Source organism: Protomyctophum parallelum (genome assembly GCF_964188405.1).
Source record: "Protomyctophum parallelum genome assembly, chromosome: 20".
In the NCBI taxonomy this organism is placed as follows: domain Eukaryota; kingdom Metazoa; phylum Chordata; class Actinopteri; order Myctophiformes; family Myctophidae; genus Protomyctophum; species Protomyctophum parallelum.
The window spans coordinates 44,986,506-45,011,886 of record NC_139718.1 but is presented as its reverse complement, the minus strand read 5'-3'; the positions used below and the strand labels follow the sequence as shown (position 1 = coordinate 45,011,886).

Sequence of the window (25,381 nt, the reverse complement as noted above, 5' to 3'; positions counted from 1 at the left end):
TGGCCGAGATTAGCTGTTCACGGACACACGGACGGACACGCGGACGGACGGACACGCGGACGGACGGAGTGCAAAACATACTCTCCCCACATGCCTTCGGCCTGGTGGAGACAACAATGATGAAGAGCGTTATAACCAATGTCCCATTTCAACAGCTGCTCTATCGATATGATGCAATATGATTCAGTAGAATGAAAACACACAACCACTTGACGTGATTACATTATTCTTTATTTGGAGTCTGTGAGGTAAAGGGGGCGTGGCAAAGACAAACTGTGACACTATGACATAGACATTGTACAAACAAACGTGTGTGTGCTTGTAGATTAGGTGTGACTCGTCTCTCACATGGTCATGTGTGAGTGTGTGTGTCTCGTCTCTCACATGCATATGGCCATGTGTGAGTGTGTGTCTCGTCTCTCACATGGCCATGTGTGAGTGCGTGAATGCGTCGAATCATTATTAAACAGATTGACTGGCCGCATGTGTATGTCTGTCTGGAGTATGAACAACTGCAATACCGCCGGCAGCCAACCAGTGGTGCTGTTGAGCAGCCAGCACCACACGTCGTGTGTGTATGTGTTTTTTTATTTTATTTTCTTCCCCAGTATGATCGTAACACAGCAGGATCATCTCGGAAGCGACAGCAGCCATTTGATCACTGCTAAACCTCACGGGAAATATGGATACTTTGACGCATTAAATGAACATTTTGGCTGAAATAAACATTCTCATGAAAATTAAAGGTTTAACCCATTTTGGGCGGGAACCCCTTTTGGCGTTTTAAAGCATCATGTTATATACTTTAGCTACTGAAAAAATAGCAGATCTACAGGCTCATAGCGTGGCACTCGGTGCAGCGCTGTGAACTTGTAGGTCTGCTATTTTTTTTTTATCACGAAAATGTCTGCGCAAATCTTTGAATATATATTCTTTCGTATATAAAGTTTTTAACTCAAAGCTTTGCTTCTGGGGGTGGTCCCTGGAACAACATATTTGCAGATGGGGGTCGGCGGCCAATTACAATTTTTGGGGGTCCTTGACATGAAAATGTTTGAGAACCACTGACATAGAAACATGGGGTTTTTCAGAAAACTGTCATGATTCAGACGACTTTTATAGAATCGTCATCAGGTCTAAATGGGTTCAAATGTCCGCGCTGCTCCAGTGTTCTCTCCTCCTTCTGCCCCAAGCGCTTTCTTATTTGACAGGACGACGAGTGTGCTCGTCTAAAGCACACATGGGTAACTTGGCGGCCCTTGGGCCACATGCGGCCCCCGCGTCTTCACTTAATGCGGCCCACAGGTTGTAAATACTGATATATTATTGATCCGCTTCAATTACTTCTAATTGTCTAAATTAGTAGCTTAATTAGTAGTATTAAAATGTAATTGTATTTTTTTTTATGTCCAATTAATTCGTATTTAGTCCATGAAGTTAACATAACTATAATATTAAAGGCATTACATTTTTTTTTTTAATAATAATCCAATTCAAAAATAGTCAAACAGAATTCACGATTGCAATACAAATAATAGCAAAAAATAGCCGATCTACAAGCTCAAAAAGCTTTTGACCTTGTGGATCGGCTATTTTTGCTACAGCAGTAATATGCAATGTGGCCCTCTGGTAGTTAGTGTGGACATATAGTGGCCATCTCCATGGTCAAAGTCCTGGTCTAAAGCATAGATTGGTGCCCCTGCGGTCCATCGTCCAATCATCAGAGCCACTTCTTGAGGACGGCCAGCGCGGCGCCGAAGGTGCCGACGGCCGGGTGGGCGCCGCGGTGCGCCAGAAGCAGCGAGCCCGCCTCGGGGGCGTGTCCGGCCGCCAGGAGGCGGGCGGCGGCTTCCTCCACGTCCCAGCGTCGCTGTCCAATGGGCTCCGAGAGGAGGCGGGCGCACAGCGCCGGGTACAGCGCCGACGAGGCCACGCCCACCAGGAGCCCGGCGTCCAGTAGCAGAGCGAGGAGCTCCTCGTCGCGGGAGGACGACGCCGCTACTTCCTGGTTGGGGAGGGGGGAGGGGGAGAGAGATAGAGAGAGAGAGACCGTTTTGGGGATTTGTCTTGCGTCTATGAAATGAAAACCCATTTCTAAAACGGGTAGTCCCAATACTTGATTCTGATTGGCTGGTTACCGTCACGTGACAGGTGTAAATTCCACCGATAACCCACTCCTTCAATCACTTTATATCATTCGCAGCTGATTCCAGCTGTACTGGGGAAGGGGAGCACTTGATTGCTTTACAAACACATGCCGTGCGGGCGTGTAAGCACCGGCCGGCTCATATGACTGTGAATGTGTGGCTCCAGGCAGCCCCGTAAAGACATCAAGCGCTATTCTCCCGTCACATAGCCTACTTGCCGAGCACAACAAGGAAGTTATGTGGCTCGCTCTGGTGGCGCAAAGCTACTTTTGTGAAATCAATAGTTTTATTAGGTTAATAATGCTATATGTTTGTAAACGTTTTAGAAAAGCAATAAGCCTATAATAATTGCTTAAATAATAACCATCAGACATTAACCTCGTAGCGCAGCACTACGAGCTTGTAGATCTGCTATTTTTTTTAAATCGCAAAAATGTGTTGCAAATCTTTGAATAAATATTCTTTCAGATGGGGGTCGGCGGCCAAATACATATATATTTTTTGGGGGGGGGGGTCCTTGACGTGAAATAGTTTGAGAACCACTGATATAGGAACACAGGGTTTTTCAGAAAACTGTTTATGATTTAGAAGACATTTGTAGAATCGGCCTCAGGTCTAAATGGGTTAACGTTCCACTGGAATTAAGGGATTAAGCCTAACCTCACAGGGAAGCCACAGGTGAAGTCACGTCAATTTCAATTTCTCAAATTCTGCTCATCCTTGGCAGAGAACGCCAAAAACACACCCGTGTCAAGTGAGGGTCGCTAATATATTAAAGTCTAACTCATGTTGATTAGGTGATGTAATGGTGATGTAAAACAAACGGTGCCAACGCAAACATTAAATTCTATTTGTTGTTAATGGCATTTAATGTTTGTATTAGGGACAAGATGACGTACATTTTCCCTTCATTGTCAATGGCGTTTTTAAAACTAACATTGAACTAAAAAACAACATTAAACCTGTGGGGCTAGCGGCCCTCAAACAAGAAAAAAATCACACCCGTGTGAACTGAGTGGTGCAACTCCCCTCCCCCCTCTCTCTCTCTCGTAAGCAGGCAACAGTGCAGCACCATCTCTCTCTCTCTGTTTCTGGCACAACAGCGCCACTTTTGCCCCTACTGGTACTCATAGTCACATAGGTTAACACGGATATTGCCGTTCCTTGGAGTGGTTGCACCACTCAAAAAATAAGAAAAATAAAAGACTAACATTATGCTAATTATTCGGACCGGGCCGGGTTGAGAACTGTAAATGATTCACAGGTGGTACCTGCGACATGGAGTTGATCTGATCCTGGGTCAGTCGGAGCAGGTGCTGGTCTTGGCTCTCTGCCATCAGCTTGAGGGAGCAGAGCTGAAGACCTGGCTGATCCTGGAGCAGTGACGCTATGTGGAGGACGCACTGGAGAGAGAGAGAGAGAGAGAGAGAGAGAGAGAACACAGAACATACAGTAAAGGTTAATCGATGTTCAGAGACTGTAGAGCCACATAATGCTTTTAAGAGGAAACACACCCACTTGCGCATGCACACACGTACGCACGCACAAGATAAGTGAGTGTTTGTTCCTCTCTAGAGGAACTTTATTAATGTATTCATCCGTTTGTAACTCAAAGAGCGTTGTAATTGTTTCACAATGTTGTGGTTTACATGAAGTCCTTTCAGTATGCGTTTATTTATCATTCTCTTAAAGACCCCCAGGTGTTTTGTATGTGGAGTTTACATTACTTTAACAGTTTCCGTGCCGCGAATGGATTACTCCAGGTTAATGTCGCTGCCGTATCGGACATACCCGCCTTTTGTTTTATGTGTTTAATCCGCCGTAATGTAATGAATCAAAAGAAAATCCGTCTTCGTCGCGGAGTATGAGACTGGATGGCTTCGCTGTGATGACGAAACCGGAAATCGTCACATGCTGTGGGCTGCTAGGGCTTCTGGGAAATTGAGGCCAATGGAAATGCATTGGTTGCAACGCCTCATTGAAACCAATCTTGTGTGCGTCTTCCGGGTGCACCAAGATGGTGGATGCTACACACAGATCATAACAAACCACGGGAGCTTTTTTTGATGGATTTTCGCGGATTAAAAGCCCAAATAATTCAGCGTATGCTCTAAAGGTAATACAACAATCTCGGCAGTGAAGGGGGGTTGATTAAAATGCGGGTTAATCGTAAAAAACAGTCAAACTGTTAATAGACCCCCAGGTGTGGTAACTGTGGTTATAACATTGAAACATGTCTTAACCTGTATATTTTTGGTTTATTCCTGAAAGCTAAATATGTCCACAGCAACACGCAACACAGACACACAAACACCCACACACATACACCCCCCCCCCCCCACACACACACTACACACACACACACACACACAGGTACCTGTGCAGACAGCTTGTGTCTGGTGTCGTAGAGGGATCGCACCATTGCCACGACCTGCTGACCCAGGTCGACCTCTGACCCCTGGCCTCCATGCGACCCCGGACAGCGTGCGAGCAGAGCGGAGGTCAACATCACCCAGGGGTTACGCTCTGATTGACACCTGTGAGACGCCAATCACAATCGGAATCAAATCCGTCGTCACATCACAGCTTTATTTCGTCGACTAAATGCTATGACAAAAAAAAACATTCGTCGACTTTTTTCACTGGCGGAAACTAAATGGAAACTAAATGAAAACGAAGCTATGACGACTAAAACTGAGACTGAATATATTGACAATTTCGTCAAGCTCACAACACGTTACGCCGAGACACGTTGTGAGCTTGTAGATCGGCCGTTTTCAGCAAGTGTAAAATCACTCATTGCGACGGCATCAAGGTCCACCAAAATACAATTTAGTAGACCAAATCTGCAGTTGATTTAGTCTACTAAATTGTTACAAATACAATACAAAATTAACACTGGTGGGAAGAGGTTGTGAAGAATGATGTGGGGAAACTATGTCTGACATGGAAGTGTTTATTTATTTCATTTATTTACATGACAGGGACAAAGCTCATTAATCAACATGTCAGTTTTCACATCAATGTAAATGGGCCAGAGTTAGCCGAAACTACATTTCATCTGTAGTCCCTGGGCAGGCTCTTAAAAAATGAATGATACAAAAATGTGCACAGTGCACACAACACCATGCGTTGATGCCATGTGTGCATATCATATGTGCAAGCACCCAACACCACGTCCATACAAAAACACAGTACAATACAGATAAAAGAAAGACAAAGTGTAGTGTGCCTGCACACAACACCATGCGTTGATGCCATGTGTGCAAGCACCCAACACAATACAATACAGTACAATACAGGAACAGATCAACATGGTACAGGGGACAGAACAACGGCAAGTGAAGTGAGAAATGACACCGGTGATAAATACTAAATAGTGCTGATAGTTACTCATGATTACAGATTTGAGTTGTTTTTAGCCACCTTTTCAGGTTGAATTTGAAGGTCAGATAGTTGGAGGTCTCTCTTAATTCTGTAGGGAGACTGTTCCAGTGATGGGAGGCTCTAACAGAGAAGACTGTTTTACCAAACACAATACGTCTGATTGGCACTTTACAGTCCCCTCTGGTAGTTTCCCTTGTTGTTCTGTCACCACTGTCCCTTCCAGGGGCATGCATACGTAGACGCCAAGGGGTGCTTGACCTCCCCCTAGTGGCCCTCTCTGGACCAACATGCCCTTTTGTCACATCCATTTGGTACAATTCTTTTCTTGTTTTGTATTATTTGTACGTGTATTATACTGTATGTATAGTATGTGGCCCATGGTGACATCGATCAATTCTGGATTAAAAGCTTATAATATATTTATTTTAGGGCTGTCAAAGTTAACGCACTATTAACTAGTTAACTCACAATCCTTTTAATGGCACTCATTTTTTTAATGCGCGATTAACGCACTGTGAAGTTTGACAGAATGGTTGAGAGATGCATGCATGTGAATGCAGGCAGTCAGTGAGCCCCGCCTCTCTCCCCCTCTCTCTCTCTCCCAGTGAGTCTACACAATTAGAAAACTTAGAAAAAATTTATTTTGATCAACATGGCCTGTTATCTCTCGTAATGGTACCATTGGCCAACATCATTACAGTTCTTTAGTTTGGGTCTGGAAGGCTAAATCTCATCAAATGGTGGTCCGTGGCTCAAATGCAGAATAAATAATGGGCCTTGATATGAAAAATCTTGAAAACCACTGATTTAAGGTATATTTAGAACGTATACAAAATATGCGATTAATTTGCGATTAATCACAGTTAACTATGGACAATCATGCGATTAATCGAGTTAAATATTTTAATCGATTGACAGCCCTAATTTATTTATAAATTTGTCATGATGTTGTATGTGTGTGAGACTGTCCACACACACACACACACACACCCTCCCTCCGCGGCTCCGCCTCCGTTCACTCTCACTCAACGTGAACGCGCGCACAGGGCAGGAGTTTGCAGAAAGGGCTTCTGACTTCTTACATTCTCACGAATGACGGACCCGGTCCAAAAAGTTGGATGGTCGTGACCACAAGCAGCCAGCCAGGTAACAATAAATAAAACGACCCAGGTACTTGTCCATGTCCATGCGGCCGCTGACTCGGAGGGGAAAGTGATCGAAACGAGAGATCTACTAGGCGCATGGGGCATTGGAGCTGCATGCCTGCAGAAGCCCCATGAGCGATGTCGATCTGTCATTTATATGGAACGAACGTACGCTTAGCTTGATGCTAACGCGACCCCCCCCCCCCCCCTTTCTCTCTCTATCTCTCTCTCTCTCTCTCTAACATGTGATAGAGACTAGAGAGACGCATCTCTCTCTCTCTCTCTCTCTCTCTCTCTCTCTCTCTCTCTCTCTCTCTCTCTCTCTCTCTCTCTCTCTCTCTCTCTCTCTCTCTCTCTCTCTCTCTCTCTCTCTCTCTCTCTCTCTCTCTCTCTCTCTCTCTCTCTCTCTCTCTCTCTCTCTCTCTCTCTCTCTCTCTCTCTCAGCAGGGAATGCTTCAAATTGACATTGGTTGTTCAACTTAAATTGATGTGTTTATGTTATTTTCCATATAGGCAATAATTATGCCAATATTGAAAAAAGTTAATATGACCAGTGAGCAGGCTCATCAAAAATGTAAGATTTTTTTTTTTTAGGCTATTTCTGCTGTGCAGACCCGTTTTTTACCCGAAAATAACGACTTTATAATCGGAAATACCCAATTATTTTCGCATGGGCGCTTCACGCCCGTGCACGTGAGCCGGTAGCAATTGGAGACCTCCATCTGTGAAGTACCGGATACGGCTCTCTCTCAGAGCGCAGAGCCGGGCTCTGTGTGTGTGTGTGTGTGTTAGAGAAATGTTTTTTATTTATTTAAATGAGGCAGGCATCTGCAAAGTGTTTAAAGCCGTCAAAATTAAATAAGTTGTACTTTTGAACTATATGGCAATTGTGGTATTGGTTGGGCTTTTGATCCAGTGTTTTTAATGTCCGTTTGTAAAGTGATTCTATGGGTTTTTAAAGTTGTCTGATTTGTCTGTGACCAGGTTGTGAAACAATCATGCATGAAGAGTTTGGCTGCATCTGTTGTTAGATATGGTCTTATGTGTCTGAAATTGGAAAATTGAATTTGATTTTATTGGCTACATTTTTAACATGCTTTTTAAATGTCAAGTTTGAGTATAGTGTAATTCCAGTGTGTGTGTGTGTGTGTGTGTGTGTGTGCGACCTTACACTTCCTCCTTCGCCATGGGCGGCCACGCCTGGAGGAGGAGCATGAGCGACTGAAACTCCTCCCACTTGTGGGAGTGGTCTAGCAGACCCAGGAAGAGGGCGTAGCGCTTGTCCTCGTTCTCCACGTCCTCCATTTCAACCTGACGGGAACAACAGCGACAACAGTTCATAATACTGCAACATCCAGAATGCACTGCAGGTAAAACTACAACTCCCATTTCAACCTTACAGGAATAGCGCGTGTGTGTGTGTGTGCGTGCTACCTGTGTGTCTCTCAGCACAGCCTGCGTCCGGTAGAGCAGCAGCAGCAGGGCGTCCTGCTCTCCCAGGCTGAAGTTGTTCTCCAGGATCTGAAGCACGTGGATGCGCGGACGCACCGCCAGCGCAGCTGCACCGCAGAACGGACGCAGCCAAGCCAGCAGGTCGTCTGAGGTCACCGCGCCGTCACTGGGGTGTGGGGGGTGGGGGGGAGAGAGAGAGAGAGAGAGAGAGAGAGAGAGAGAGAGGGATATAGGTAGGCTAGTGGGAGAACCCACTCGAAATGTAAACAATGTCTTCTAAATCCTGACAGTTTTCTGAAATACCTCATGTTTCTATATCAGTGGTGCTCAATATTTCATGTCAAGGAACCCCAGAATGTAATTTGCTACCGACCCCCCATCTGAAAATACGTTATTCCAGGAACCCCTCAGAAGCAAAGATTTTGAGTTAAAAACGTTCGCTCTGAAAGAATATATATTCAAAGATTTGTGCCGCAAGAACAGCAGACCTACAAGCTCGTGAGTGCCGCGCCATGAGCTTGTAGGTCTGCTATTTTTCAATAACACACACCAAAACCCACTTAGGAGCCGTGTCGATCCCGCTGACACTTAGCCTGGCGTAGCCAGCCTTCATCTGCATCCGTTGCACTGCATATCGGCCCAGGCAGATTAAGTCTGCCCCCTCTCAATCGTGGGAGGACTTCACGGTCAAAGTGGTGACGAGCCAACCAGATTCGTCTGGATCCAGGCTATAACCAACCAGGGCCCAGTGTGCAAATATGGGGAAGGGCATTGCAGGAAAAACATAATCAAATACTGGATATTAGTCTCGCTAGGCGAGGCTAGCTGACACACTGCCCACTTGGGAGCCATACTGTTTAGCCCACCTGATCCCATATGGGGCCCACCTATGGAAGCATTAAAAAGCTGCCAAAATTCAATGACCTGAAGATTAAAAAGGCATTTTTCTTAATTCAATTGATTTTCTTATTTGCTATTTCATTTGGCAGCTTTATGCTTCCAAACCCACCTAGGTCGCACATGAATTGGTCTATTATGTCTCACTGTATTAATAGTGAATACAACGCTGTTTACATTGTTGTGTCACATGACCTACCCGCTCTGCACCGCATTGTGCACAGAGGTCACCATGGCCTCCAGAACCCCGAGGGGTTGTGGGTAATTTTTCAGGGCGTCCTCGTCACCGCTGGAGACAACAAATAAACAAACAAACACATGTTTTAATCGCCTGTATTCCATATACACAACTGCACAGCGATAGAGAGTATGCACATGCATCACTTTTCCACCGGGACACATGTCCGCCTTGTCCGGGTAGCTCAGTCAGTAGAGCTCTCGCCTTTGAACTACAAGCTCTAGCACATTGTAACGGGGACAGACTCCATCTCCCAGGGCTCTAGCGCATTGTAACGGGGACAGACTCCATCTCCCAGGGCTCTAGCGCATTGTAACAGGGACAGACTACAACTCCCAGGGGTCTAGCACATTTTAACAGGGACAGACTACAACTCCCAGGGGTCTAGCACATTGAAACGGGGACAGTCTACAACTCCCAGGGGTCTAGCACATTGTAACACATTGTAACAGACTACAACTCCCAGGGCTCTAGCAGACACCTGCGTGTTACCAGCTGATACCAACAATAGGCAACTCCCGACATACTAGAATATGTGTGTGAATGGGTGAATATAATGAACAATCTAGACTGAAGGCAAAACTCTTATTGGCCAGCAAAATATAATCTTATTGACAAGGCTGGACTACTCTGGTAAACAAGGGGAAACAGTGGTATTTCACAGGCACGTGTGTGTGTGGGTGTGTGTTGTAACGGTTTGTTATAGATCATGGATCTGGGGTGCCAGCCAGGCAGTTGTATCCTGACAAAATGTTAGTTAATAGGGTAACCGTTGCATAAGGCTGTGCAGCATACCGTGGTCCGCACCACACTGCACACCCTGTAGAGTCACTTGTAAACACAATAAACACAGACACGGTAGAGTTGCAGTTTAAGAAGGTGTATAATGAAATGTTCACAGCACATAGGTTCACAGTTCACAGTTCAGTATCCCGTCCTGGCCCAAACGCAAAACCCGACAGTATGTTTGCTGTACCCGCACGGTATCCGTTAGGTTGTAAGTGTAACCCTGAACCCCTCAGCTGTTCGGTTGTGACTCTTCGTTGTTACTCACGGACGTACAAATGTGGTGTTTAATCCCCACGGTTCCAAGGCGTCCGATCCAAACGATCGCCGGGACGTCCTCCTCTGCGTGATCCTCTCCACACTGTATATCCAACGCGATCCGAGCACACAACGATTAATAAACTTAAGGAGTTACTCGCTAAAACAACCGTAACTAGGTGCAAACAAACCACCTCCAGCCTCCGCGGCTGCCACAGCACTTCCTCCTGGCGCTAGCCAGGTGCGTGACGTCAGTGCATAAAAAGACGTATCAGTCTGGAGTGTAACTGACGGCACAGATGGGCGTGCGTGGTGTGCGTGCGTGGCGACGCTAATCGCCACAGTGTGTGTGTGTGTGTGTGTGTGTGTGTGTGTCGCCAGAGGAGGACCATTTATCACAGAAACAGAGAAAAGAAAACGCACACACACAATACAAATGATGATTAGTTGTTAACACTAGCATGTCTGAAAAAAAATCACTCCTACTCAGTCTGGCTATTTCGGCCAAATCGACCGACGTCCCCCTTTCTCCCCCACTCTACTTGATCATGGTGGCCCCCTGAAAATGGCTCATCTGCCAGCTCACAAAGCGCTGTCATGCAATGACTTTATTTCTCCCGAAACGGAAACAATATATTGCGACCTCTTTCCTTTCTTAGTCAAAGGCTGCTTTCAATTAAATTGCTTGTGTATAATATGAATAAATGCTACATCCTACAGTACATTGTGCATTGTGTTCGATAACACACGCATAGCCTATAATGTTTCCCCCTCTATATAAAAATGACAATATATAACTAATGTCGTATTTCGTCTGACTCTGAGCAATGTGCCTGGCTCTGGCTGTTATACAATAACGTGCGCTCACACCATCACTATAATTATAGTTTGGTAAACTGAAATTAAGTTAGAATGTGACATGCCTGGTTTCTATTTAGTGTGCAAGGCTTACATCCGGTCTAAAGCCCACCCACTGTATGCGCTGATTTCCATACACAATACATACATGATCCGTATCCTCCCCTCACCGGATGTTGAATTAACAGTGCTAACAGCCGTATTTGAACGACGTATATCCAATCTTTTACACTATAAACTGATTTCCCGACATTTCCTTTTCACTTGATACCGTTTCGTAGAGAGGGCCTACACAACCGATCTATATACCAAATGAAAGCCCGAATCTCGTAGTTTACATGGTATTTAGATTTTTTTTAAATGAGCAAAGAATGAGCGTTATGATTTAACCCATTCTGACCGGGCACCCATTTTGGTGTCAGCATCATGTTATGCTTTAGCTATTGAAAAATAGCAGATCTACAAGCTCATATCGCGCCACCGAGTGGCACGATACGAGCTTGTAGGTCTGCTATTTTTGAAAAAATCGAAGAACGACTGACATTTTTAGAATCTGATCTCAGGTCAGAATGGGTTCATCAGACCAGTGTGTGTCCGGCGGAAACCTCGTATGAATCTGATCTCAGGTCAGAATGGGTTAAAGAAAAGAGGGGTGGAGGTAAAAAAATAACACACAACACACAGACAGCTAGCTAACTAGGCTAGCTAGCTTCTAGCCTGTGTTGGTGAAAGTATATTCTCCAGGCTGGGAAGCGTATTTGAGCGAGTAGCTATGTGGTTTTGTTTATTTTCTGTAAAGTATAACCCAAATGCTCCTCCATACTATAGCCATGTAGAATAATTCTGTGTTTACAAACACACAAGCACGCTAATGGGCGGTGATCAGAGCGTGAAACCTGAGGACAAAGACATTCTAGGACCAATCGAAAACAACATGCAAACTTTTTCGTTTGCATGGTCGGTTTGACCCGATGCGATTCTTTGGCACAATCAATCAAATATATATTAATTACATCGATAACACACACGCGTAGCCGTAGCCTATAATGTTTCCCCCTCTATATAAAAATTACAATATATAACTCTAATGTCTTATTTCGTCTGACTCTGAGCAATTTCGGTGCGGCCACCATGATCAAGTAGCTGAAGATCTTTAGACGAGTGGGGGAGAAAGGGGGACGTCGGTCGATTTGGCCGAAATAGCCAGACCTAGTAGGTATATCTATGCCTAAGATCATATTTACAAAACGTTTCAAATGGAAACAGACCAGGCTTTCCTCAGAGGTGGAAAGCCTGGGGAGGCGGGGCTACTTTCCCAGCAGCACTTGCTATGGCAATGTCCCGGAAAAGACGTGCTGTGATTGGCCAGTAGTCACTTGAGTGGCAGCGACACAATGTGCCTTCAGGATTCCACTTGACTTCCTCCTCCTCCCGTTGGAGACAGGTCACTCCAACGAACTACAGCGACCAATGAGGGAATCTATATTTTTTCAGTCAAAATTCAAAATGCGCTGTCAATCAAGCACCGGGAAGTGCTTCTGCGTACCAACAGCCGGGGCCGCCTAGAATGATTATTTATTATGGCCAGAATACTAGTAAATTCTGTGGCGAGAGCATTTTCCACCGACTGCCACTCAAAGTGGCTACTGGCCAATCACAGCACGTCTTGCACAAGTGCACTGGCCATTGTGGCCAATCACAGCGCATCCTTACTCAAAAGGGGGAGGATTCCATGCTGCTTTCTGCTGGGAGGAGGTGAGAAAACCTGACACAAATAGTTTCGTCTTCTCCGTTTCAGATAGCAAACTACTGTAGTCCCCGGTGTAAAACGGCATGCTTTGGATGCTTTGCACTCTTCCCATTTGCCGCTGTGCTTGTGTTTGTTTTCCGGGTGCTGGAGCAGCATGGTTGCTCGTGTGACAGCCTAGGCACCGGCCGCCGACTTTTTACGGGTACTAAGGTTTTAGTTCCGACATAGTGGAGTGGGAAGAGTTTAAAGCATTGCGGACTGGCACTGCTGCTGCCCAACATGAACACCGTGTCTCGACATACTGTCCCTTATAGTTATTATCGTAAAGTCGGGTAGTGTACACTGTTTATTTTTGCACCGAGGAGTCATGTGTGTCTGACTGTCTGACTACGTCGCCTCAGCTAAAAACAAAAGTGAAGCCTGATGTATGCTTCGCCATACGATGTGTCACATGTTAAAAACAATAGCTGATCTGCAAGCTCACAACGTGTGTGAGCAACACGTTGTGAGCTAGTAGATCGGTTATTTAAATACAAAATAATAAAAAATCTAAATATTGCTTTGATGCTCATATTATCCTTAGGAAGTATTAAGTTGTTTTTATTAGAATATGCATTCCATAGGGCTGGACCACACATGGACCTAGATTTTAGCAAATTTAGATTTTTTAATAATGGGATGAATCTACAACAAGAGCTAAATCTATGGCTAAATCTAGAGTTGCGATATCCTCCATTGACTCCCCAGTCATCCAATAAATATCGTTTTGCTATAAGTTATTCATCCCTCTTTTATCCATCCGGCGAGACGGGTCGGCGCATTTTAGGAGCACCAAGAAACTCCTCCAGGTGCTCCTCTGAGTACTAGACCAAAAAAGTTGTGTGCAGCCCTGTATATAAAACTTATTTGCACTCTTTTTACTTGTTTGTGAATAATAATAATAATAATAATAATAATAATAATAATAACTTAAGTCGAATCTAACATTTCAAAAAGTCCAAGTGCTCAAATAAACTAAAAAAAACAACAACTCACGATGTAAACATATCACGCACAGAATTTGTTTCTGCAGCAGCTGACGGAGCCGTCAGCTCAGCTGCTGCCGCGGAACAACCATCCTGCTCTTCCACCCAACGCATGTTGTGCTTACCCTGCTTACTGCCCAAGGCAAGCACGGTAAGACGTTGCCATAAGTTATTCATCCAATTCATAATAATACGTTTGGGAAAGTCAAATCTCCCTGCCATAGAGTTATAATATCTGCCGCGGATCGATTTAATAGTCTCACGTAATACGTGACGTATTCAATGTGCAACTTCTCAGTCTATCGTTGCCGAAAAGGCAGAGCTACAAGCTCACAACGCGATGCAACCAGGTGTGATGTGAGCTTGTAGATTGGCTATTTTTGGTGCGTGACACCGTCGTACGATGATGTATACATTACGCTTTTAACCCTTGGACTGCCAGTCCCAATTTTTTTGTTTGGGTAACAAATTGGCATATTTTAATTCATCGTTTTAACATACAAGAAAGATCTGGTGGCTTGAAAAGATGTTTTTTCATTTTTTTTTCATTGATAGTGTATTCTCTCGATTCGCCACCAGATGGCGGGATAGCACCATTACGCTTCCTAAGTCACTTCCGGTTCAACGATCAACAACATCCTGTAGTATTTTGACCCTAGTCAATAGCTTGGCTGGTCCGGATTGCTAAGCTAATGCTATATTTTTCATAACTAAGTCAAATTAACCTCAAATCAACCCCAAAAGATCGCAAAATATCACATTTTTTACAGCGACGCACATAGAGACGGCGCGCGTGCACGATAGCGCACGATCACGCGGATTTCGGCCGTTTTTTGGTAAATTACATCCAAAAATATTAACAGTTTGACTGTTTTTTACGATTAACCCGCATTTTAATCAACCCCCCTTCACTGCCGAGATTGTTGTATTACCTTTAGAGCATACGCTGAATTATTTGGGCTTTTAATCCGCGAAAATCCATCAAAAAAAGCTCCCGTGGTTTGTTATGATCTGTGTGTAGCATCCACCATCTTGGTGCACGCGGAAGACGCACACAAGATTGGTTTCAATGAGGCGTTGCACCCAATGCATTTCCATTGGCCTCAATTTCCCAGAAGCCCTAGCAGCCCACAGCATGTGACGATTTCCGGTTTTGTCATCACAGCGAAGGCATCCAGTCTCATACTCCGCGACGAAGACGGATTTTCTTTTGATTCATTACATTACGGCGGATTAAACACATAAAACAAAAGGCGGGTATGTCCGATACGGCAGCGACATTAACCTGGAGTAATCCATTCAAGGCACGGAAACTGTTAATATTAGCGAAAAAATATACGCCCGATAACTGATATTGATTGTCATTCCGTTTATTCCGTTAACGGGAGGTTTAGATTTTTAGATCCGTTTTTTCCGTTAATTGTAGGCCAAGGGTTAAAGTGACGGTACACAATGAACAGTTCCCTCTGTCTGTTAGAAAGGTACTGTATAAGGCCTATAGTAAAATGTAGTGCAGGTTGTAGGTTGGTTAAAATAAGATTATTAAAATAGAATAAGATAAAAAATATATATTCTGTTTCTGTGTGTGTGTGTGTGTGTGTGTGTGTGTGTGTGTGTGTGTGTGTGTGTGTGTGTGTGTAACTGAAATTGATTATTATTTTGAGACTTATTTTGAGTCATGCTTAGTACAAGTAAAAAACACGTTTGATAATAAAATACGTTGAAACATAGTTTTTTTTGTCCAGCTCATGAATGTAGCCTGTGATAGTGTGATTAGTGAGTAACAAGTAAGAAGAAAACAAAAACAATCTTAACCCATGGTTCATGAATGCCCCACCACTATTGTGTCGGGTGGGTCCATCATAGATCTACGATGAACCCACCCGACACAATAGTGGTGGTCCCCAGGATGCTCCTAGTCAGAATGGTGGTCCCTGGGTCAAAACCAGTTGAAAACCCCTGCCTTAGAGTATATATGAATAGAGACGGCACCGGATTTTTCACTCCTCCTTCCAAGTAGGACCAGAGTGCATTCTGGGATGGATTGGACCCAAACACATGAACGCGCTGCCGTTGACTATCATTGCACGCGTTCACGTGCATTCACGTAAGAAACAAGCGTTCACATGTCATCATGAACATGCGCAATGATAGTCAACGGACGAGCGCGTTCATGTGTTTGGGCCCACGCTGCAATACCAAATTTGGCCACTATGTCCATTTCACCTCAGGGTTTCCTCCGGGTGCCGTCTCTATTCATATTGTTGGAGAATAATTGAGGTTCCATACAAAGGTCATGCATATGTACTGTACTCCATAAATGTATTCAAAGGTCATGCATATTTACTGTACTCCATACATGTATTCAAGGTACTCTGAGGGATTGTAATATTCACGGTACTCCATATTACGATATTGCCATATTCACTGTACTCCATAATGTTTACTGGAGGATTATAATGTTCTATATACTTCAGAAATGTGTACTGGAGGAATTATGGAGGAATTATACTGTGTGCTCTGTCCTCATAAGACCTTGCACGGGCGGGGGTGCCTGCCTGGGTGGAGGCCTGTAGCTGCAGCCACAGAGGGAAAGCATAATTATAGGGCGAAGGCTGAGGAAGGGAGCTTGAACGAGGAATGACCTCGGGGGTAACCAAGCCACCGGCCTGCGGCACAAGGGTGGGGGCCTGGCGGAGCCGACTGTGAGTGTCCGGTGGAAACCTCGTGGCGCGGCCTGCTCTGCAGGGAGGCAGTATTCGGGACAGCACGGTCGGGCCTGCCAGGCCCAAAAGGCCGCATATGATAGATGGCCGGAGGAATGCTGTTGTTGACACAGAAAGTAATATCCCCAGCCAATAACACCAATCCAGCAAAACCATAACGGCGGCACCGATGCTAAATATGCACGAATCCGACATCACAATATGATACGTGATATTATCGACGACGTGGCGCCTACTAAGGCATTCATCAAAAAAACGATTTATCGATAAACGAGTCACGAGTCGACTCGCAGCAGCGCGAGTCGAAAGTTGAGCTTTTTTTTTTTTTTTTTTCTCCCCTTTTTTCATTGCATTCAGAACGCGCCCTTAATTAAAAACCAAATGCAGCTGTGTAGGCTATGTGGCTCTCAGCGCGCGGTGTCCCACTATTGAGACTGGCTGAAGTCTGTTTGAACTGCGCTGTGTCAGAGAAGTAACAGATAGAAGCACGCAAACGTTACCCCCAAACGATATCCCCCTCACCTCCGTGCTGGAAATATAACGTCTGGGTTCCCGAGGCTACATGCATGCTTTTGATTGATTGATTGAAATATTTATTAACAGTTTGTAGAATTTACAGTACATTTTAAGCACAAACTCAATACAAAGACTGTCAACTGTGAGTGGACGACCCAATTAAGCATTACACTTGTTTACAACAGGGTCCACATTGTTCAATTCATCAAAACATTTAAAGACATACAAACATTTAGAGACATACAAATAGACATTTCTATGTAGCTAAATTCATCATATGGGAAGCAAAAAAGGGAAAAGATACAATATACAGTGAGGGAAAATGGGGTGGGGGGGTGGGGGGGATTCAGATTTTACAGAGGCCAGTTTCGAATTGCAGCCATCCGTAGGTGCCCTTTGAGAGCGGTTTTGAAGGAGTCAAGGGATTCACATGTCTTAATGACTGTTGGAAGGGCGTTCCACATTTTGGTGGCATAGGAGCGAAAAGAATTTAGTCCCTTGTTTGTGCCGAATCTGGGTTGTACATGGTTTGTTGCACTCCCTCTGGTGTTGTGGGTGTGGACTTCGTTTACATTAAGGAAGTATTTAGACAGGTACATGGGTATCTTGGTGGTGTATCGAATCTTGTGGACCAGACCCATTGCAAGATGCTGTACTCTGTCGTCGACCCTAAGCCATCCCAGCCAGTCAAAGTGGGCAGGGGTGAGGTGGGTTCGGGGGGTGAGGCCAAGTAGGAGCCTGACCAGTTTGTTTTGGGAGGTCTGGAGCCTTGTTTTAAGGGCCTTTGAGGTGCTGTGGTACCAAGAGGTGGATGCATAGTCAAAGAAACCTTGTACGAGGGCTCCTGTTAAGGTCTTCAAGGTGTTTTTGTTGACCAGTGAGGAGATCCTGTAAAGGAATCTTGTTCTTTGATTGACTTTTTTGATTACGTTGGTGGCCATCTTATCACCGGAAAGATTGGCCTCCAGGATGGAACCTAGGTAGGTAATTTGATCTTTTCGTGTGATAATATTGTCACCCACTCTAACCAAGAAGCCATCTGCCTTGCTGAGATTACTATTTGATCCGAAGAGGATGGATTCAGTTTTTCCCAGGTGTAAGGATAGTTTGTTATCAGCGAGCCAGGTGCAGATTCTACCGAGTTCAGAGCTGAGGGTCTTTTCAACCTGCAGTTTGTTCCTGTCCGAGACCAGCAGTGCTGAGTCATCTGCGAACAGGAACAAGCTGCAGTCACAAGCTGAAGTCATGTCGTTAACATATATTAGGAACAGTAAAGGCCCTAGTATGCTTCCTTGTGGGACGCCACAGCTCACTGGGAGGGGAGGGGACAGTGTTCCGTTCACCTCCACCATCTGTTCTCTCCCCTCCAGGTAGGATTGCATCCAGCTCACTGATGTGCTATCAAAACCAATAGCTTTAAGCTTGTTAACCAGTATGGAGTGGTTCACGGTGTCAAAAGCCTTTTGGAGGTCCAGCATGACCATGCCGCAGTATTTTCCAGCGTCCACCTCGTGTTTGATGTGGTCGCTCAAATAGAGGAGGCATGTGTCAGTGGAGTGGGATGTTCTGAAACCAGATTGGAACTCGTACAGCAATTTATTAGTGGCAAGATACTTTTCAACCTGTTCATAGACTATTTTTTCCATCACTTTCGAGATGGAGCTTAGAATAGAAATAGGGCGGTAGTTGCCGGGTTCTAATTTACTCCCTTTTTTGTACAAGGGGGTTACTTTGGCCAGTTTAAAATCTTGGGGGACCTGTCCCTGTTTGATGGAGAGGTTAACTATGTGGGTGATGACTGGAGCTATGGAAAAGGCTGAGTCTCTGACGCAATGACTGTCTGTTTCTGGCTAAGCTTTACGCGCAGCGCACATGAACCTCTCCGTCTCCGGTCAGTGCGGGTTGTTGTTTATTTGCATGGCTCAGAAAATGAGTAACAAATGAGAACGTTATCGAGTTGTGGAGGAGGAGGAGAATACTAATGTCATATCTCTTATTGTGTTCTCGGTGCTGCTGCTGCGCTGTGTGCCAATACCACTACTTTACCTGGATAACATCATCTTTTCATTTTGACATGATTCACATGAAATAATAATCCTGTACCGGAACCGCGTGTAGCGTTTGGTTTCATTAACGCGATCGTCACAAAATAGCCTACAGCTGCTGCTGCTAAAGATACAAAGATTGGACATTTTTAAACGACGCAAAACTTAGAATTCCCCTCTTGCGTACCAGTGCCACGTGTCCCACCGGTGTTTGGGAACCTCTGATATAGATGATACATGCACTGTGACTGTGTCATATTGGAGAGGCCACTGAATGCGCAGTGCTATGTTTGACATGCTCCGTATTTGAGCGCGCGGCAGCTCCACCCGCCCCTGTTAAATCCCCCCCCCCCCCCCCCCCCCCCCCGCGCGTCCGCGTCCGCCCCCTCCCCCCCGCCGCCAGAAACGATAAATCGATACGACTTCAACTTTACTGTCCGACAAGTCGACTGGGAAAAATCTCAAGTCGTTAATGCCATAGCGCCTACGGGTCGCGCCGCAAGACTCGCCCAAAAGGGGAGTTTGGGGCCGATCTAGCCAGTTCTAAGGGTTGGTAAACCGCCGGCGGGAAAATCAGCAATTCTCCCACCAACCCTTAGTGGGCGAAGAGGCTGGGCCGAAAGAGTATTTAAACCCAGGTTATGCGCCGAGAACGTCAGTCTACCACGCAGGCAGGGGACTCCGGCCGATTTATGCTTTGCATGCACCCCGTCGGGATAGCATGTTGGATGGGATATCTCTGAACTGTATATGGAATAATACTTTGCTCTTTGGACTTCAATGCTCTGTGGACTTCAATAAACCTATCTACTTGTACCAGTGACTCGTCTTATCATCTCAGTCTATATCAGGGAATAACACAACAATATATCTATTCATATATCTATTCATTATATACTCTAAGACAGACACCAGTCTCTCGTCCCTCCGGCCTATAGGACCTTACCTCTGGCCTATGGGACCTACAGTTCCTCTGGCCTAGGGGACCTACCGTACCTCTGGCCTATGGGACTGTACGTCTGGCCTATGGGACCTACAGTACCTCTGACCTATGGGACCTACAGTACATCTGGCCTATGGGACCTACCGTACCTCTGGCCTATGGGACCTACAGTATCTCTGGCCTATGGGACCATACATATGACCTATGGGACCGTACCTCTGGCCTATGGGACCTACAGTACCTCAGTGCAGACACCAGTCTCTCCACGGCGTCCTGAAGAACGCCCTTGATTGACAGGTTGCCAAGGCCCACGGCCACGCCCAGCAGCTCTCTGATTTGCTGCAGCGGCTGTCCGTCTGTTGCCATGGTGACCGCCAGCTCCCGCACCTTGGAGCTCTCCGAGCGTGACAGGTCGTACGCACGGCTGTAACCTCTAACCTTTACCTGGAGAGAGAGACAGAGAGACAGACGGGGAGAGAGAGATACACAGAGAAAGAGAAAGAGAAAGAGAAAGAAAAAGAAAAAGAGAAAGAGAGAGAGAGAGAGAGAGAGAGAGAGAGAGAGAGAGAGAGAGAGAGAGAGAGATAAACGGAGAGAGAGAGAGAGAGAGAGAGAGAGAGAGAGGAGAGAGAGAGATAAAACCAAGCAAGCCTTTATTTAACATTATTTAGATCGTCTTTTGACGCAGTACCACAATGTCCTCCATACTGGTTAAAACCCTAAGCGCCATAAACAGAGGTCTCCGTCCTATCAAATAGCAACGCTCGACGCTCAGGATGGAGATTCATCACAGGAAAACACACAGCAGCTTACCTCCGGGCTGTCTCTGAGTGACATGACAAAGGCGTGGCCTAGCGTCTCCAGGTGGGCCTGGGACTGCCGCAGGTGGGCGACGGCCTGCTCGTAGCTAAGCCCCTCCTCCTCCTCCGTGGCCCCGCCTCCCCCTCTCTTCTTCTTCCACTTCTCTTCCAGCTGACGCAGCGCTCTGCTGGAGCGACGGATGACCTCCGACCTTACCTCCACATCGAGCTGATGAGAGAGAGAGAGAGAGAGACAGAGAGTCACAGACAGACAAACAGACAGTGTATATAAACCAAATTTACAGACTGAGATCATATCGACATCGCTTATCGGCCATATCGGATACCGATATCGGCCAACATGTCTCATCGGTACATCCCTAGAACATGAAGGGACCCAAGAGGGAGGAAATTATCTGCCCCCTTCCTTTCCCCCCTCCCTGTACTTCCAGTGTGTTAGTTATCCTGTGATATTGAATTTTTTATTATATATTTTGTACCTGTGTCGATACTGAATCTTGTTACAAATCTTGTCATGTCTTAGACATATGCAAATCAATTCATAGACATGATGTCTATGAATTGATTGCATAGGGCCTACGTGGAAACAAGACCGTAAGGACTTTTCTTCTGGTGCTATCCCTTTTGGACTGATAGCTTTTTTATGTGTAAAATCAGCCATTACGACAGCATCAAGACCCGCCGAAATACATTAACTACACTAACGTAGCAGACGATAGCGTGGTAAATGGTGGAGGAGTCCTGCAGTCTATGCTGTTGCGTGGTGTTGTTTTGTGAGTTCATATCCATGAAGACGAGTCACGTTGGTCTTAACACACAGGCTCTGTGTGATAATAATCTTGAAGCATCGCGCCAGCCGGGCCGAGTGTCAGTGAGTGAGAGCTGTCAGTGCGTGCATGGAGCGGAGGAGGCAAAATAACTACACAATAAGTCTGCGCGAGGCGGCTGGGGAAGGTTACTGTAATGACTGGAAAATTGTGCAGAGGAAAAACGGTAAAATGAACTGCTGTGGGCGCCGCCGGGGCACTGCGGCCATGTGGCCGTATGGGCATATCATTTTTCGAGGGGCACACGGCCAAAGAGAGGGGCAACGACGGCCACCACCGTGGCCGCCGTGAAATTCCTGCCCTGCTCCTATGTATACATGTATGTAATCTGGCACCACTGCCGTATCAGGCACAAGTAGTCATTACTGAGATTTGACAGTTTGTAGCGGTCGAAAAGTACTTGCGTGCTATGCTTGCGCACTAGCTATGCTTGCGCACATGTAGTTTCCGTCCGTGAAAAAAGGTAGTCGAAGAACATTTTTCGTCTTAGTTTTAGTCATCGTAGCTTAGTTTTCATTTAGTTTCCATGTAGTTTCCGTCCGTGAAAATAGGTAGTCGAGGAAAAACATTCGCCTTAGTTTTAGTCATCGTAGCTTAGTTTTCATTTAGTTTCCATGTAGTTTCCGTCTGTGAAAAAAGGTAGACGAGGAAAAACAAATCGCCTTAGTTTTAGTCATCGTAGCTTAGTTTTCATTTAGTTTCCATGTAGTTTCCGTCAGTGAAAAAAGGTATTTGAGGAAAATTTTTGGTCTTATAGTTTCAGTGGACTCACCCTATCGGCTGCCTCGGGGGAGAAGGTGATGTCTCATAGTTTCAGTGGACTCACCTTATCAGTCGCCTCGGGGGAGAAGGTGACATCTCATAGTTTCAGTGGACTCACCTTATCAGCCACCTCGGGGGAGAAGGTGACATCTCATAGTTTCAGTGGACTCACCTTATCAGCCGCCTCGGGGGAGAAGGTGACATCTCATAGTTTCAGTGGACTCACCTTATCAGCCGCCTCGGGGGAGAAGGTGACATCTCATAGTTTCAGTGGACTCACCTTATCAGCCGCCTCGGGGGAGAAGGTGACATCTCATAGTTTCAGTGGACTCACCTTATCAGCCGCCTCGGGGGAGAAGGTGATGTCTCATAGTTTCAGTGGACTCACCTTATCAGTCGCCTCGGGGGAGAAGGTGACATCTCATAGTTTCAGTGGACTCACCTTATCGGCCGCCTCGGGGGAGAAGGTGACATCTCATAGTTTCAGTGGACTCACCTTATCGGCCGCCTCGGGGGAGAAGGTGACGTCGTCCAGGAAGCCGACGGCGTGGGCGGGGCTCAGCCTCTCCAGGTACTTGGCGCAGACGTCGTAGGCGTGCAGGAAGTCCTGCGGGCTCTGCGGCGGTCTCTTCAGGAGGTGGGGGTCTCCCGTCCAGAAGAGCTTGTGCAGCCAGGCGCCGTGCACCGCGCTGGCCGACAGGCAGGAGGCCTCGCCGCCACCGGGCAGCGGGAGCAGGCCGGCCAGCTTGGAGATGGACAACACGTTGTGACTGGTGAGCACTGGAGACAGAGCCAGCAGCGGGTCTGACACCTCGTCTGTCAACTTACGATAGTCCAGTCCTGTGGGAGGGAGGGAGAGAGGGAGGGAGAGAGCGAGAGAGATAGAGAGAGACAGGGCGAGAGGGAGAGGGACGGGGAGAGAAAGAGAGAGGGGGAGGGGGAGAGAGAGTTTTGATAACATACAATACAACAACAAATAATCATTATTAATGGAACTGCCACATGCATTTTAACACATTTCGACCCGAGAACGAGTCAACAAATGTCTTCTAAATCCTGACAATTGTCTGAAAATCACACCCGCGTGAACTGAGTGGTGCAACTCCCCTCTCCCCTTGCCTCTCTCTCAATTAAATTCAATTCAAAGGAGCTTTATCAGCATGAGAAAACGTACTGTACCTTTACATTGCCAAAGCAGAAGTGGAACAAGACAATGTAAGAGAACAATGTATTTACAAATACATATTGGATATAAATAGGAATTAAATAAAGGTGTAAACAGAGCTGTGTTATATTAGCACTTTGGGTAATACTATCTTGTGAAACTATAAAAAGCATTTTCTGTCAGAGATAGTTATACAATATACATCCATATATAATACGTTAGCTTTATACTTTTGATAAACAGTGTACACATATGGTTTGTATGACTTAAGGTGCTTGTATTCCATTCCAGTCACAGCAACTCACAAATCTCGCTGCTGTGTTTGCACATTGTTGTACTTCACCCAACAGCTATGGGAGGTTTTTGTCATTAGTCATGTTTTCAAACACTCTGGGTGATCCGTGGAAAGTATATGTCTCTGATGTCTTGGTACAGTGGACAGACGGTTAGGAAGTGTAGCTCTTTCTCTACCTCGTTGTGTGTGCAGTGGGTGCACAGCCTGTCTTCTTTTGGGAGCCAGGTCTGCCTATGGCGGCCTTTCTCAATCGCAAGACTGTGTTCACTGAGTCTACTGTATATCGAGTTAATGTTTTCCTTAGTTTTGGGTCAGTTACTGTGCTCAAGTATTCTGCTACTGTGTATTATCTGTTTAGAGCTAAATAGCATTCCATTTTGCTCTGGTTTTGAGTAGATCTTTTCCAGTGTGTGAGCTAGCCTTCTTTTTGTTTTCTTATGATTTGGTGTAGTCCAGTTTGTTTTCTGTCTGGTGGTTGTGCTTGTGTTAGTCCCAGAACTAGCTGGATGAGGGGACATTTTTCCAGGGATCCACTGTGTGTGAGGGCCTTTTTGTGGAGCGTGTCCGGTTCACTTTCCTTTAGGTGTTTATACCATTTCAATGCTCTCTTTTGGGTTTTGATAATTAGTGGGTATCGTCCTAATTCTGCTCTGCATGCGTTATTTGGTGTTTTCCGTTGGATGCAGAGAATGGATTTGCAGAATTCTGCATGCAGAGTTTCAATTTGGTGTTTATCCCATTTTCCGATTCTTGATCGGCAAGTGGGCCCCAGACTTCACAACCATGGAGGGAAATGGGTTCTATATCAGAGTCTAGTATCTTTAGCCAGGTTTGTATTGGGATGTTTAACTTAATGTTTATTTTGATGGCACAGAAAGCTCTTCTTGCCTTGTCCCTCAGGTCATTTACAGCTTGTTTGAAGTTACCTGTGCTGCTGATGCTGCTTCTTGGAGTGGTTGCACCACTCAAAAACCCATGACTCTATGTCAGTCGTTCTCAAACATTCATGCCAAGGACCCAAAAAATATCTGTATTTGTCTGCTGGCTGAGGCCCATCTGAACAAAAATGTTGTTCCAGGGATCCCCCCCAGGAGCAAAGATTTGAGTTAAAAACGTTTGCTGTGAACGGATATATATTCAAAGATTTGCACCACATTTTCCACAAATTAAAAAAATAGCAGATCCAAAAGCTCGTATCGCGGTACTCGGTGTCGCGCTATGAGCTTGTAGAGCTGCTATTTTTCAAAAGCTAAAGTATGATATTAATGCTTAAAACACCAAAAGGTATTCCCCGATGGGAATGTTTTTAAAATTTTATATCATATCGTTTATGTCCCT

General features: G+C 45.6%; 1 protein-coding gene across 2 annotated transcripts in view; it reads right to left on the bottom strand.

Moving 5' to 3' along the window:
- Positions 1 to 231: 231 nt before the first annotated feature.
- The window catches only part of nbas (NBAS subunit of NRZ tethering complex), a 108,409-nt gene continuing 83,259 nt past the window's right edge, over positions 232 to 25,381 (bottom strand). For both annotated transcript variants that reach the window (XM_083791852.1, XM_083791853.1), the window contains 9 exons: positions 23,080 to 23,423; positions 20,987 to 21,202; positions 20,415 to 20,617; positions 9,228 to 9,317; positions 8,114 to 8,297; positions 7,851 to 7,990; positions 4,525 to 4,684; positions 3,419 to 3,550; positions 232 to 2,005 (listed from right to left, as the gene is read on the bottom strand). In XM_083791852.1, the coding sequence (XP_083647978.1) occupies positions 1,721 to 2,005; positions 3,419 to 3,550; positions 4,525 to 4,684; positions 7,851 to 7,990; positions 8,114 to 8,297; positions 9,228 to 9,317; positions 20,415 to 20,617; positions 20,987 to 21,202; positions 23,080 to 23,423 (1,754 nt within the window). In that variant the 3' untranslated portion in view covers positions 232 to 1,720. The remainder of the gene's footprint in view (positions 2,006 to 3,418; positions 3,551 to 4,524; positions 4,685 to 7,850; positions 7,991 to 8,113; positions 8,298 to 9,227; positions 9,318 to 20,414; positions 20,618 to 20,986; positions 21,203 to 23,079; positions 23,424 to 25,381) is intronic.